The sequence below is a fragment of the Syngnathus acus genome, chromosome 12 (genome assembly GCF_901709675.1).
Source record: "Syngnathus acus chromosome 12, fSynAcu1.2, whole genome shotgun sequence".
Classification (NCBI taxonomy): Eukaryota; Metazoa; Chordata; class Actinopteri; order Syngnathiformes; family Syngnathidae; genus Syngnathus; species Syngnathus acus.
In genome coordinates this window covers 10,826,500-10,842,880 of record NC_051097.1, presented here as the reverse complement: position 1 = coordinate 10,842,880, position 16,381 = coordinate 10,826,500, and the positions used below count along the sequence as shown (strand labels likewise).

General features: G+C 45.6%; 1 protein-coding gene across 1 annotated transcript in view; it reads right to left on the bottom strand.

Moving 5' to 3' along the window:
* lamc3 (laminin, gamma 3) overlaps positions 1-6,440 on the bottom strand; it is a 37,806-nt gene extending 31,366 nt beyond the window's left edge. The window contains exons 1-2 of the mRNA XM_037265122.1: positions 5,890-6,440; positions 2,301-2,605 (exon numbers count right to left, since the gene is read on the bottom strand). Of these exons, the coding sequence (XP_037121017.1) occupies positions 2,301-2,605; positions 5,890-6,262 (678 nt within the window). The 5' untranslated portion in view covers positions 6,263-6,440. The remainder of the gene's footprint in view (positions 1-2,300; positions 2,606-5,889) is intronic.
* Positions 6,441-16,381: the final 9,941 nt, after the last annotated feature.

Genomic DNA, 16,381 nt, shown 5'->3' with positions numbered 1-16,381 from the left:
AGGTTTTACTGACCTGTGGAAAAATATTCTTTCCCATTCCCCATGCTAATATGGAGGAGATGTTAGCTAGCCGATATGTTTTAGCTACATTTCTACAAGATACTGTTCCCCAATCCCCACGCTAGCGGTTCTGCGGTGGTGCTAAAGTGGCTTCTATGCTAATACGCAGTGTTGCTATCTTCTCCGTAGAGCTCTTTACAACTCCCACTCAATTTAGCCTTCTCACCATCAGGTTCCACATGATTAATTTATCTGACAGTTCAACCTCAAGCCCAACATGATTTTGTCAGTGCTCTGCCGCTACTGTTTACAAACATTCTGAAAAGGTTTTAATGTCTCCCTGCAACTGAGTCATTATTTGAATCCAGTAGGAGATGGGATCAGAGGCGAGGGCAGGTCTTCTTATCTCGCTGGAAAAGCCAGGCAGCGTCGGTCGGGCAGGTACCGCTGGGAGATTTGCCACTCAATCTGTGTGCGGGTAGCACTTATTGATCTGGCGCGGCTTTATAATCTCCGGTTCGATGCTTGCGTACGGAAATACAGCCAGACGCACCATTAATGGGCTGGTTTTAATGTAAGTAAACCTTCTGCGCTGATCCCCTGCCCACCCAAAGGGCCCCAGTCAATTATGCTGTGTTCACAATGGATATGAAAACATTAAAAGGCTCGCGGGTTAATTAGAGATTGCGGTATTCTCAGCACTTAACGCCGTGCGATGGTGACAGCTTTCCCCGCACGCGACAAGAAAGGAAGTGCAATTTTCTCGCGGGGCCAACCGAGGCTGCTAGCGTGTTCGGAGTATGTACGATCCTTTGAGATTACCACGACTCTATAGGAGCCTTATCTTGAAAAACTCTTCAGTCAGGCCGCCGGTTTCTCAAGACACCGCTGTACGGTCCGACTTTTGAACCTTACTGTTGACTATTTCTCTTTGATTGGCTTGCGACCGATCAATGTTAGACCCCGGCTCTCTCCCAATGTCAGCTTCGCCTCATCCGTGACCCCAAGTACGCTAGATAATGGAGGGAACGGTAATTAATTTTCCTGGACTGAAATATCCATGGAGGCCTGCGCTAGGTCTTTATTGATCGAAGAGTTGCTCCGTCTCCCCTCCTCCATTGATTACCCAGTCAGCTGCATCCTGAAGACGACCACTGAGATGTTGACCCAAGGACTAAGGACCCCAATCAAAAGCGCCGGCTAATCATTGCGAGTTGCTGTGAAAGCTGTTCAACCAAGCCTGAAAGCCCAAGACAAACAAACGACCCCGAGACCTCTCGGAGCGAGACCCCGGGCCTCTGTCGATGTTGAGCCACCGTACGATGTTTTCGCGACAACAACCGAGGAGAAAACTGGGGAAAGCTTTATCTCAATATAGATTTTGGACAACAGGTGAGCTAGTGGATACCACGTTTCGCCTGACAGTGTGAATTTCGAGTCGACCCAGCGTGGAGTTTGCATGTGATCTCCGGACTTGCAAATCCACTTCTCTGGGCAGATGTGACACGTCCACGCCACTTGGCACTTGACAGCCGCCAAACGTCGTCGCCTCTGGATAATCCAATTGTGTACTCCGTCTCTATTTTTTCCTCACAGAGGGCACCCAGGGGACCTTACACGATGAGAGAAAACTATTTCTTCTTCTTTATGCTTGGTGCAGCTTAAGGCTGAGGAGATGACGGGGCCGAGACCGCCTCTCCATCTTTTCCCAGCTTAGAAGGGGATCAGGCGGGAGGAAGGCTGCCGTTTTTTGCTCCGCGGGGGTCCGAGAGCCCGCCTTAAAAAGCCGCAACGTTGAGATTTAAAGGGCGGATGCTCGAGAAGGGCGTAGTGGTGTTGCGCTCTGTCCAAAAGCTCATTTTCGCGAGGAGGTTAACGGCATGAAAGATTCTCCAAACTGCCACTCGACGGAAGAGAAGAATTTTGAAGTGCCAATTGTCTTATTTGACCCTGAAGTATTCCTAAGACATTGTTGAGAAGTCAATGGGTAAAACTCCTCCTGAATGTGTTTTATTTTGAAAATGTAAGGAAGTTGGATTCTTTTTTTCTTCACATGGCCATTTTTTTCACACCTGGAAATTTCTGGGCTCAGTCAAATGTGTGACTTTGGCACATGTAGTGTTAAAGATGATGTTTCTTTTTTCAAGAACGGATGTGATCATCTTACATTATTCAACATCGTTTCCATGTGACTGGAGGGCTGAAAATAAAGATTCTTCACAGGAAACTCTCAAAGTTGTTGGAATAAAGCTTTTAGGTGCTGCAGAAAGTTCAAGAGTCAACGAAATAACGAAACTGACCTGCAATACGAGACTCTGGTCGAAGTTGTAGGCGCCGGGTCGTCCCTCCAGGGTGGAGAAGGCCACGTTCCCGCCGGTGAGCGGGGCGATGTCGCTGAACTCGTCCGTGCACAGGGCCGTCCTCTCGTCGTCGCCCAGCCGCAGGAAACCGTTGGCGGCCTTGCCGTAGGTCTCCCTGCACGAGGCGCTGTAGAACTGATAGGGCAGCCAGGGTCCCCCCGCCTCGGTGCGCTTGTAGATGGCGAAGCTCTCCGGCCGGCTGGTGTAGAATTTCAGGCGGACGTAGGTTATCTCGAAGGCCTTCCCTGCGGACGGAACGCACTCAGCTGAAGTGAAACAACCACACACGGAGATTTCTGGCAAATGTCAGAAAGGTCTAGAAAACACGGTAAGTCCGTTCCTTATATCACAGATACTAAAAGTCCATTGTACTCGTAAAGGTGGGACTATCTCCGGTTGATTCCATTTCATGTCGGTATTGTTTACAAGGGAACAAAAAAGGCCGACTTTTACAGTCAGCGTGAAAGCGTCGACTGTTGATTTAAGACAGATGCCATCCACTTGTGGGCTCTTGAAACCAAATGAGAACACTCCACGCCTGCCGGAGAGCGTTTCTTTTGTCCTTTCTCGTTGCCGAACACTCTTCAGACTAGTCAGGTGCCGCTAATGAAAGACGTACGACGCTTGTAATTGAGCTGCCGGCTGTGTACGGATTGTCCTCGCACTCGCATCTACGGGGAAATTTGTCCGACATCATTAGACACAAGGTCTCCCCGAACGTAGGGGTGGGGTGGGGGTCTCCCCTCCCAGGTATCGCAAGCGTTCTTGTTTTCCCAGCCGTCCATAATGGTTTCTTTCCTCTCCAAGCCGAAAGATCGTTAAACATTCATTTAGTCTCTGCGTGAGGTGACCGCAGCCCTGCCGGCAGCGAGGCACAACTCATCACAGAGGAAAGGCAAAGTTGCATCTGATGCTTTGCGTAATTTCGCACATTCCATGTTTAATGATTCGTGATTTCGATGAGCGGTGAGGGGGGGGACATTTCGGTGTTGGGGCGGGGGGTGAGATTTCATTACAGCTCATACGGTGTTGCTGTAGCTACAGCTGCTAATACGGGAACACGCCGAGACGATGGATGTTTACAGATGAAGAAGGGAGGTGATGGAAAATTGCAACTGCTGTTGAAATCAAATGACTATTGACCTGAGCTACCGCAAGCATTTTCATCATTAAATCGTTCAAAATTTGACATTTATTTTGTTTTGTTTTACCAGGTGACTAGTTGAAACCGGTGAAAGGATTGCAACTTTACATTTACGGCTATCAAAACAAAGAAAGTTCGGATATCATAAAAAGCTCATCTTGCGTTTCTTTCTAGATTTTGACACGGAGGAAAGATTTTTTATCCGTCAAATTGAAGACATTCCATTTCATTTGACGTATCCGTGGACACCCCCGCGAAGAGTTTTAAGTTAATCCGAAGACCGCGTCGCTTCGTACACATGACCCAAGAGACCTCGCAAATCCAGAGTCTGATCTCAATTAAAGTCTGCGCCGGCCCATCGAGAAATAATCCCAGAAAGATAACCTTTCGGACTTGTCGGAAAATCCACCGGAGCGGCTCCTGTAAAGTCGATCTAATAACGTAGATTTATCTGGAAGCTATTAAAGGGCAGCGTGGGAACATTTTGACCTCGCGGACATTCTCGTCCAGACTAAACTGGAAGAGAATATTTACGATGGTGCTTTTGCACGAGTTTTCAAACATGTCATTGTTGTTTTTAGATGTGAGTCAGGATGTTGGTGTTCGTTGACTGCGCCCAACGAGAACGCGAGAGTGTTTCTCTTAGTGGGAAAAAAAAAGATCACCCTGATTCTTAAGCAGCATTTTTTCTTTCTAAGACCCCCCACCGCTTTGTCCTCCCTGGTCGTATTTTGTTTGCCTCCAGACTCCCACTGCCATGTTTGTCATCCTAGCTCTCCTCCGCTTGAGCGTGTTTAGACTGGAGAAGCAAAAGACAACAAACGTGTCCAGATCCCGCCCCGTCAACATCCAGATGGGTAACATGCTTTTCAAACCTTTGAAACAAGCACAGATCAGTTCTTAGAGCGACCCATCTTTTTTTTTTTTTTTACACAAGTATCCCTTTTCTTTCTTTTCTCACAACCTTGGTTGTGTCTCTCGGCCTTGAAGGCCAGACGGGTTTGCGGGGCAGCGCATCCATCACAAATATTCTTCGGCGACTGGCCGCTACTTTTCGGTACAGGCGGCGGGCGGGCGCTCTTAAATGATCGAAACAGAGCCTATAAAAAAATAGAAAGCCGCTGCTGGGAAAAAATATCCACTTCCTGCCCTCTCGACACACAATACGACAAGTCGTTGACATTTTTCATTCCGCTTTGATTACGTGTTTAGACAGCAATTTAAAAGCTATCAAGGAAAATCCTATTTTACATGTTGGCGCGCTTTGATTTCTGTCAACTCTCATCGGGTTGACAGTTGGAACTTAGTGCACTTTGTTCCTTGATCACAGACACGAAATGCATTAATATTGCAAGCGAGCCATGTTCCAGCCTTGGCGGAGGTCTGTGGGGTGTCTCTACGCACCAAGGATGCAAGCTGACAGAAAAAAATGTTTTTGTCATGTCAAAAGAAACTCCATGTCCTCCTTATTGACTTGAAATCCTCCCTACAAACCTCTCAGATGAGCCCTCGAGGGGGTGGCAGGCGCTTCATGCTCACCAATTCCGACTCCGAGCCGTGTCCAAGTGTTTTTACGCAGACGGGGCTGAGCCACGGCCCGCGCTGTTCGACATTAAGCACGCCCGTGCCAGTGGACAGACGAGACGAGGGAAGACGCGTCCCCGAGCCAAAATGTCAGCGAAGCTAAAGCGGTAAAGCTAACGCGCTTTTCCCCGTGAAATCCCATCACCAGAACCACTAGCAACCATCTGCATTCAATTATGTTGTTAGTATTATTATCTTCATTTCCAGCGCGAGCATTTTGGTTCTATTCGTGGAGATGGCAAAACATAAGAGGTTTTTTGAAAGCCGGCTAAATTGAACAAGCGCACAAAAAGAGAACATCGTCAAAGTTGAGCGACGGGAACTTTGTAAAAGTTCAAGCGCACACCGTGAACCAGGAAATCAGTCGCAGACTCTGATGCATTTCTCAGTTATGGCAAGTGAAATAAAAACAAAAAGGACAATCATGTCGAAGCAGTGAAAAGTCAAGTGGGAACAGAACATCATCGTCGGAGAATACCAATCGGGTCGCCGCAAAAACTCAACTTGAAAGCATATTTTGGTAAATGGGGAAGTTAGAAAGATTAAGGAGACTAATCCACCAGTTTTCAGCCATCTCAGGGGGCTGACATTTTACCCAGAGTCGCCCCCTGCTGTTGACTGAAATTGACGTCAAAGTACCAAAATATTCGCAATACGAGCCCGAAGGCATTTTGACGTCAATTCCAAACTGTTGACAGTAAGCGGCAATGCTTGATAGCATCGTACAAAGAGACCTAACGTGCATTGTCGCTGCTGTTTTGGTTAGCAATGACGTTCAAATTGACAACATTTCGTCCTTACCCAGATGGAGGGTGAGGTTGATGGAATTTGGGTGCTGGACACCATAGTACATGGACTGACTCTGCCACCACGTGGGTTCGTCGTTCCGGTGGAAGTCGGTCAGCAGGGCGGCGCTGTGGCTGAAATCCGGAACCGAAGCGTCGCAGCGGTGGCACGAGCGCGCCGCCGAGCCCATCTGCATGCAGTAGTCCTCGGGCGTGATTCCGCACTGGTTGGACACCACCACGCTGCGATTGAAGGCCACGTTCTCAAACTTGGGCAAGCAGCGGCTAGGGGCGGCCGTCCCGTCGTCGTAGCAGGAGTCCATGGAAGCGCCGGCCGGAGGCTGGAGGAGGGCCAGGAGATGAAACCACACGGCGAGACGAGCACCCATTTCGACACGACGGCTTCAATCGCCCGGCTTTCCACATCTACACTTCACACACGCAAAAATGGCTCACACTCCACCACTTTGATGGGAGGGATGAAAATACACAAAGAGCAGCCCCGCAGCCAAACTCATCCCAGCCGGCTCTCTCCGGCCTCAACATATGTTCTCCCTCTGTGAAGGTCCATGCAGGAGGAGGGTCCAGGGACGGGGGGGGGGGGGGGTCTCGTCAGTGGGCGGCATTGGGGCGACCATGTCAGACCAGGAGCATTCCTCCATCTGCTGGTGGAACACAAGAAGCTTCAAAGGCATGATTCAGTTTTTTTTATTCTGAATGTTCAGGCCGCACGGTTGGCGAGTAGTTAGCGCAATCATCTCACTGCTCTGCTCGGTTAGAATCCTTGCTCCGGCCTTCTGGTGTGAGTGTTTGTGTAAATGTGCCAAGCTAGTGGCTGACCACCTGTTTCGATTGAATAAAAAAAAAGGTGGGTAGGTGGGCGGGATTATTTCATTTTATTTTCCATTTGAGATCCAACTCTGTGTTTAACTTTTTCATGATGTTATGTTTTGTTGATGGAAGCATTTAAATGATTCATGCTGAACATTTCCATCTTCATAAGGAACTAAGTCGCCCAATACAAATTAGTGCCGGTATCTTTGTTAAGGAAAAACACACAGAGGCAAAAAACATTTAAATATGCATAAGCCAACCTTAAAGCTCTGCAAGCGCTCACAGAGATCAATTGTGTTTGAATTGTGGACAGATCTGTTTAAAAAGATATAAATAAAGAAAGAACCGAACAACACAATTACATTGGGCAAACAAAGACGGCCAGGGCCGACGGATGCGCCGGGAAGGTGTACATTTATGATCCCGAGGGGGATTTACGGTAAACTTTTGCACATGCCGCCGTGCCGTTGCTTTGATTTATTGAAGCTGTCTGCACTCAGGCTGGCGCTTTGCGAAAAGAAGGAGCCGCATCAGTTAGCTGTCAATTCCTTCGTCGCTCTCCGCGGCTTCATGGCTTTTTAACTGTGGCTCGCCGCAACCCGATACAAACAGACGTTTATCGCGTGTATTGAATACGTAGCGTACGTTTATTTCCGCGCCGCCTGCGGAGAAGCAAATTGACTTAAACACAACTCAAAATGGGCCAGCAAAATAGCATTTATTATGGTATGTAAATGTCAAAAATAGAGTTCAATGAGTTCATATTTGAGTAACATGCTAGCACGCGTGTTTGCTCATTTGTCCAAAAATCCCAATTCAGTTTGTGCTGTTGTGTTACGAAGGCTACTGTGGAGTTTCTTTGTGCGGAAATGCTAGTCGCTTGATGTTGATGCTTGATGATCCTCTGCACTTTAAGGACCTTTAAGTGACAATTGTTTTTTTCGTTTGGTGTCAGATTTTCTTCATGTACAACCTATATTCTCCGGTTAAAAACAAAGGTTGAGAGAAGAGTAGGCAAGATGAAAGTAGTTTCTTGATCCATATGCACTTTGTTTGGCGCCGGCACTTGGCAGACATTATCCGGGTTCCTCTCGAAGCTCTTCTTTCAACCGAGCGTGACATCATTAGCAGGCACGGCCGCGCTCAACAACACTCCGGCCTACGCGCTCTTCTACGTAGGTGTTTTATGAGTAGCGCCATCGAGTTCATAACCAACGCTAATGGATGAATGGTCATTCACTTTGTGTTGTTTTTTTTGGGGGGGGGGGGTCGCCACTAATGGATGCCTCGCACACAATACAGCTAGTAGTGCAGAGAGTGCAAAGAGAAGAAACGTCTGTCATACTCTACCAAGTAATCAAAATTCTGGGCTCGAGTGTTTGTTCTGGTTTCATACATAAAACAGGGCTTGCTGTTTCTTTCCCAGAGTTTTAACACAGAAATACTTTTAAGCCGTCTCATCGAGATGTGCACTCCTATCGAGTGAAGAAGTGGGCTGCTAGTTTCGAAATATCTGAACCAGGAAGTCAAACAAGAATTGGAAGTGCGAAAAAGTAAAAATAAATCCGTTGGCAAAGACAGTAAGCAGTTAGTATAGCAACTTGTTGTGCCATCTTGAAAGCATCCGTTAGCCGAGCAGAAATCAGAATATTGCATTTGATTTCATCTGACTTTTCCCCCACTTGCGAGTGGTGCATTTCGATCAAGTATACCAAATAGCTCCATCTTTCCATTGAAAGAAAAAGGTTAGGAGTTACTTGACTTTGCAGCTACTCTAACTTTTAATCTCTAACAGCATATTTCAGACAGCTTTATCATCCAAATGCTGGAAACTATGAAGAAAAAGTCTTTAATACTCTCAAGTTTTGCGCAAGGAGAGGCATTCTTGAATAATTTAGGTTGAAGATGTGGAAATCTTTATTGTGTACGTTATTACATTTCTGTCAGCGGGCATGAAATTTGCATCACTCCTGTTATATTGATATTTTTAATACACGCTACCTTCAATACAACACGCTCAACGCTGCTAACGTACCATATTTACATCTTGTTTCTGCCTCTATTGGAGACAACCACTTGATTGCATTTCAATCCTACTAATGTGTTGTCTCTGCTGTGTGACATTTGCATATTTCATATCACAAACACCTACAATGTCGCATATTTACATGATACAGTATTTGACTTTTTAACCACATTTTCAAGACACTTGATGTCAGATTTTGTATTTTATCTCACTGTACAAATTGGGCCAAGAGGGAGAGGGAAAAGTCCATAACCATGACACTGAGTGGAGTGCAATTAGCGTATCAAAAACCCACATTGAAAGCGAATATTCCGAATGCTTCGTGCTGGTTTTGCCCAACGTCCCACTCTGCAAACCGCCCCCATCCTGCTTTTCATCTACTTTGGTTTTATAACGAGTAGACTGTAGGTCTGAGAAAGACAGATTCAGCAATCACTCAGCATATTAATCCCCCCCATTGTCTCCATTTAAATGCAACGCACGGGCTGGCTTCAAGCGAGACTCGCATGTAAATGTATTACAAATGTAATTTTGCACTTGAAGGGGGGGACGAAAAAAATACGCCCGCCACGATTTGGACGTTTGGCTCATGAAAAGGTGTCAAGGCTGTTGTTTTGCAAGCATTTACAATAAACAGTCGCCCCCGTAACGTCGCACTCCAAGCCGTCCCTCGCCCGTGATACAGTTAATTAAGATAGGAGGGCGCAAAATCATTGGAAATAGATGCCAGCAGCATTTCTCAAACAATTACGCAGCCGGGCTCTCGGTGTAAACAATACCTCCAGGGCAAAAAAAAAAGTTGGTTGTCAAGGACCTCCGTGAGTCAAGAGGGGAAAACATTTACAAACAAGAAAAAAAAAAACCCTTCTTGAGCCGCCTTGGAGGTGTTTCAGTCATTAGCAAAAATAATAGGATCATGTTAACGTGTCCTTACATCCCCCCAACGCAAAGCAAATACACGCAAGAACAGCTTATTCAGTTTCACTATTTTACTTTTAATTAGACCTGCAAAGAAGTTTTGCAATCAACCTTCTAAACGTTGAAATAGGATTTTGAACCCCGGGCCGAGTGCCCAGTCGATTTCCTGCCCAAAATGCCATATTTTAGATCGTGTTAAAGTCAAAAATCAACATATTTGAATTAAAATCACTATTTACTCACCACCCTTGGTCACGCGGCCATCGCAGATGACGTCACAGATGCGACGCTCCTTCTTTGATGAGCTCCCGCCATGCACCTGCCATCTTTATTGTTCAACGAAGGTAATCTGTAAGTACACAAAAATAAGGATATAATAGTGTTTAATACAGAAAATGAACACAAAATATGTCTATTTGGTAGGTCTTGTCGACATATAATCGAAGAGTCAGATTGTGTTACATTGCGAACTACCTTAAATTGAAACGTAGTGACGCGAGCCTCGTCGTTTGTTCAACATCGTTTATTTGACCATCTTTTTACATTTAAATTTGTTCTTACAGGTTTTTGTGGTACAAATGTCATGTATTCACAAGTATACTATGCTAGAAGACGGATATTATTCGTGTTTTTTTAGGAAGCTGTATGTTGTATGTTTTAACACGGTTGTACTCAGTCCCACTGAGCAAACTTGAGATGATAGTGTATTTCTAGAAATTGTATCAAATGTCAGTGTTTCTTTTTTTAACTCATCAATATTTCATTCTTCGGCAGTGTCTTGCTCAACGAGTCTCTAAACTAAAAGTGCGACAATAGGTTATTCAATATCATAGTAAGCCATTTCCAATACATACTTGTTGAAATCATATTAATACTTGCCGAACCAACTCTTCTTTTTTCTTTTGTAGCTTTGACACTCCAGCCAAATCAACTCAGCTCCAGCACTCGGCAATCATCAGCAATCGCTCTGCAAATCCCCTCGACCAAAGCTGTTCAGCGTGCCCCAACAGTTAAAAACATGCTTTTCCTTTCCATCAGGTGAGTACAATGACAGACTACGTCGTGTGCCTATGTAACATTGAATAGAAGAAGACTGGGTGGTTATTTGCATTTAGTGTCGGTGAAGACTACTTGGAATTCCCTCAGCGGCGCTACCGAGTGGCGATTATCTACAGGCATAACAGGAGCGCTCGTGTCCCCAACACCTTCTGTGACAGATAAACGTGATCCCTTCTCCCGCCTTTAAAAAGGACACCTTGTTCCCGTTCAGGCCCACCATTAATCATAGGATGCTCACTAACCCCCCCCCCCCCCTTGCTCATCTCTCACGTCATCCTTCATATTCGATAGTGGCTCACTTGTAAATATTTAGTTTGAATTGCATGGAATCTTATTTAATGACATCCCACCTGGGTTTTACCGTAAAACTAAACACACAACCTAAAGAATGACACTTGTTTAAATACAAGACACACGTAGAACCATTGCCAATGTTAATGCTGGCAATGTAAAATACCATTGGCCGGCTAATAGAAAATTAATATTGAATTCTGGTAGTGATATTCCTTCAAATAGCAAATATTCAAATGCAAACACCGTCGGAGCACATATAGACAACAATATTCATAACAACAAGTAACTATCTGTTAAAAATATAATGTGTTACGAGAGCACCATTGCAACTTTCTTCTTCTACTCTTCTTTTCTTGGTATGTGTGTATCACCGTCCAAGTACATCACTATACTGCCCCCAAGAGGCCAAGGCAAAAGGTTGGAGCATCCAATATTTATCAGGGCCGATTGTTTCTGCAGACATTCTTTTTTTTCTGTAAGGAATTGGGAAAGCTCACCAAATTTTGCACGCACATTGGACCTTGTAAAAAATGTGATATGAGTACTGAAACAGGTCCTTAGCAGATCTGCGAAAACTGCGAGGCATACTACGTAATAGTCCAAAACCTCACCAAATGTCTTTTGGAGCCATATGTAAAACCTAACAGCAAGTCTGCCATTTTGACTTTACTAAGGAATTTGGCACAATTTTTGGCCTTATTGAGCTCATATTTTAACAAACCGAGAATTTTTGTAAATTTAAGGTGTTTTATCCGAAGACATTTAAGATGTAAAGTTATCCAGAGCTTTTTATTTGGTTCACATACTGTTGTCGTGGGGATGTGCTTTTTTGCGAAGAAACTAAACATGGGCAGATGCGAAAGAGTGCTCCGATTTTGCGCAAGTACTTCAACCACGTCATAACACTTGTTATAACTACATTTTGTGTGTGTGTGTGTGTGTGTGGGGGGGGGGGGGGTATTTGCCCCCTTTAATTACAGCAAATGATTGCGGTGAATGGGTCGAGGTTGTCATCATCCTAACAAGCAAGCATGCTCTAAGTGACACTAAGCCGGCAAAGCACAGGGGATTAAATCCGCAAATAAAAGCACTGACATGACCAGAATGTTCTTGGCCATAAATCTAAGTCCTAATAATGTTTTGAGAGTGAGTCGTATGGGATTATCACTGCCAGGAATTAGCGCCGTCCCTTTCCCATGCACTCACTGTTGAGTTCGAATGACATTTATAGTGCAATTTGTCAGGCGGCGTTATTGCCCTCTCCAAAGACTTGGATCAGACTAAGATCACTCTGTGAGGCCACTTTATCCCCATCTATTGTGTCTGATGTTTTGTTCTATAGGACTCATGTGAAACTACATTAGATAGCAAAAGTCTACACACCCTGTTTGAATGCCAGGTTTTTCTGATGTCGCCGGAAAAATGGGCACGCAAACATTTTAGCCAGGCACATCAAAACAGTAACAACACGTCTTCCCACACGTGTGTTTGGGACATTTTGTCCTTGGTTCGGTATACCTGCAAGATATCAGTGGCTAATGATTTCCTGTCATCATTATTGCAAACACAGCACGGACTGAGGATACAGCGGGTCATCGGAGTCAATTCACAACATGAATCGCCTCATCACTTGACCTGATTAAGCATCATATGGGAAAAAAAAAAGGTGAGCAGGAAGTTGTTTTTCGATTCATTTCTGTTACGGACCCCGGGGAACAATCACTGTTGCCAAGCGTGGCGGCTACTGCGTATTAGCCACACTTGGTCAATGCTGGGCAGTACAAGTACCTAATTACTGTTCTGTTCTGGTTTTGAAGGTATTTACCCTGGACCGGTGGTTGTGGCCCACCAACATACAAGACCCGAGGATGCAGGTCAGTCTTGGATTAGATCTCAAAGTACACATGTCGTTATGTTCTGTCGAAATACTACAAGGCTGTGATGCATTGATATCAAGTCCTGCACCGCCCCGCGGACGGGGTAGACTAGCTAATAAGTTAGAATGCCGCATCGCTAATGATTCCAACCGCATCGGCGTCAGGCTCGAGTACACACTCCGATTCAAAGTTTCCGACCGCCCGTTGATGGAGCGGGGGCCGATGTCACGCCGTTCTGAGCTCCGCTTTGAAACGTCAGTAATTTAAAGGTTACGCATCAGAAAATCCGGGCGCGGACATCTCGGTAGCTCGTTTTTACCACGCCGCTAATGGTATCTGTCGTGGAAGCGATCGGAGGCGGTCGGCTACGTGTTGCGGGTGGAGGCGATAAGGTCGAGCTTACAAAGACGTGCATAGGTTTAAGGCAAAGTCCTCATCTCCTGTAGAGGGCCATTGATCGTGGAATGGGGGGGGGGGGGATGATGGCAAGCAGTTCTTGTGTCCAAAAGGCATTGAGTCACATTCATTAGGCTGTGAAGGGGAGCAGACGCACGCTCGAGCACTTCTTTAACATAAATCAATACACCTGCTCCACTGCCTCTACCGGTACGGAGAAAACAGGCCGGGAATAATTTTAGGTCTCAATTCCAAACACGGGCTCGAAGCCGGTTACAGGTCGCTCGCTCGGAACCGTCCGAGTGCCTTTTTCTTCCCGACGTAATACAAGTCAATGATGTGTAAAACAAACTCGCGTCACTTCTGAGTCGAAAAGTGGGGGAAGTATACTAAACCATCTTTTTGTACTATTTGCATTTGCCTGTGACTTTCTTTTTTGGGGGAGGAAGAGTGTGCCAGCGGCTAAAACGGTGCCTGGTGACGCACATCAGCTCAGGCATGAGTAATACTAAAATAAGAATAGAATGCCGACTTCACATTTAATAAAGACGACCAAGTGCGGTAAATTTCCACATTAACATGCCGTTAGTCTATTGAGTGATTTTTAGTTTTGGCGACCTCCTGATTGAAATAAACGTGACAGGCACGCATCGATCGAAGGAACGCTTTTTTTATAGTGCGGAATATCGCGGTTTCAGACGACATCTACCCGTACCTTTGAAAGGAAGCACTTTATTCAAACTCACCTTAAGGTGTTTTCGTTGGGTGTGTACACATGCTTGGAGGTACTACGTGAAAAGGTAAGTGTAGAACGGCCAATGCATCAAATGAAATGTCTCGGGGCTTTGGTTCTGCAAGCGCACGCTTCACATGTGGGTTTTAATAAAGACGCCGCTCGGAGCGGAATCAATGGCGCCCGCTCACCAGCCGCCACCCTGGGGGTTCGCTTCGTCTGTAGACCCCCTTTCCCCCCCACCGCCTCCGCTCGACACGCTCAGCCGATGGCGGTGTTGTGTGTAACTACAGAGGCGGTAATTGCGAGTCATTGAGATTCATTAGCCGGTTTCCTGCTACAATGGCACAAAATCCATACGCATCGGTCCCGTTTGCCGCCTTTTGTCACTAAATGACTTTGATGGATGAATATGTTGGGGTTTAGTTTGCCCGCGTGCCTCCTCATCGCTGTTCCATACACACGTCCAACTCGATTAACGCTGTCGGCGCCGATCGCGACCCTTGGGTATACTCTTTTCGTCGTAGCAAAAGGTAAATTGCATGTTTTCATTTATAAGCTTTATTTGAATGTGATTATTCTCATGAGTTTAATTCAACCTGTGACCTATTGCCGGCGGGCTACGATTGCGTTGAACAACTAATGACGCAAGTGAGTGCCTGATGCTTTTTAAAATTTAATTCGTCTTTTTGGGGGGTCTGTCGCATTTCGGGTCGTCATGACGGTTCATGATAGCAAAGCTACGGGAACTGTCTGTAGTTGGATTGCTTTTTTTCCAAATATTCGTATCTTCAGCTAGCTATTAGCCAGCTATCCGTTCTGTGTATGATCATCAACTACAAAAATGTAGCCAAAATTAGGGCCTTGCGCGGACTCTGGAGCATAGCTCTCTAATGGAAGATTTATCCGGAGATGCACAATAACAGCGAACCTCGCGGTAGCGCTCCAGATCCCAGGTTCTCCTGCCGCGTGTAGCTAACACTGATAAATTGCTCTTTTTATACGAGCCTCTGTGTTGTTTTGGGAGAAGGTCGAAGTGGGAGGAAGTAAGGTGGAGGTATCTGATACGCTCTCCGGAATGCCAAAGAAAAAGCGAGGGATGCGATAAAAGGTCAAGTTGTACAGCGTGACCCGAGCAAAGACGTTCTGTAAATAACTGCCATCTGGCCTTAGGATTGCTGAAGAACTGGCGACAAACCGCCGTGAGGGACAAAAACCTTCTTGGCAGGCAGTGGCAGTTTTGCAATGCTTCTCCAATGTCAACTAGCGAGCCATGAGCAACGGAATGAGATGTTTACCAAAACGGCAAAGCTGTCAAATACTGATGGCGTCACGTCTGTCTCAATAATACCTGAAACAAAATTTGAGAGAGAAAAAAAACGCAAATAGTGACTTTTGGGACTCCCTTTCCACACACAAAGGCACGTTTGCAATAATAGCGTGTATACTCAATGTTCTTTTTTGCTTGCCCGCCTGGGGAATAACAGGGAAAGGGCAGCTGTTATTAATCTATCGAACCATCGTCTCCTCCCGAGCTTTCATCCGGCGGCATGTCCACTTGGCTGGGCTATTTATGACGGCCAATATCTGCATGTAATTTATGCTCCTCTGACTGGAGCTGCCAATTTTATTTTCATTAGCAAACAAAATGAACTGGAGCACGGCGGGGGGAGAGCTGTCACGCCGCAAATTGATTAGCAAAATGCAACACGCCAAACAAGATTGCACGATGGCAATCTCCCCTTTTTTTGTCCGATATGATCCTCAGATGTCAGCTACGCTGACAAATGTTTTGTCGTCGGCTCTGATGTCATTTAGGCAAAGAAAGCTTGGAGGGGAAGATAATTGAATAGATCTGACAGTACGAGTGACTGAAAGATGTCATTTGGACCAGAACGATAGAAGCCAAACTTTGCCTTAGCTAGCCCGCCTACCACCAAAGTGAAAATAATCATGTAAGCAAAGTCAAAAAACACAAATAAATAAATAAAAACAAATAAAAATAAAATACAATAAATAAAAATGTAAATAAAAAACATAAAAATAAGAGACTTTTTTGTGTCTTATTGGGAATAGCGAGAGAGAACGGTGAGCGGTGTATCACACAAATTTCCCCAAGGACAGCCGGCCCCGGTCACCTGTCGCGCGTCTGAAGTCTCCCTTCCCGTAATGAAGCTTCTTTATTAACATTGCTAATGCAATTACACGCCTAATGAAATCTCATTTCAAATCCCACAGTCAAACCACGGCATTGCTCGCCCCCTCCCGCACCCTTCTCCCCGAAAGTGACCTTTACATTTGTTGTGTTCTAATAACTATGAATGTCAGGACAAGCAATCCACTGCGATTATAAAAGTCATACTGTATGTCG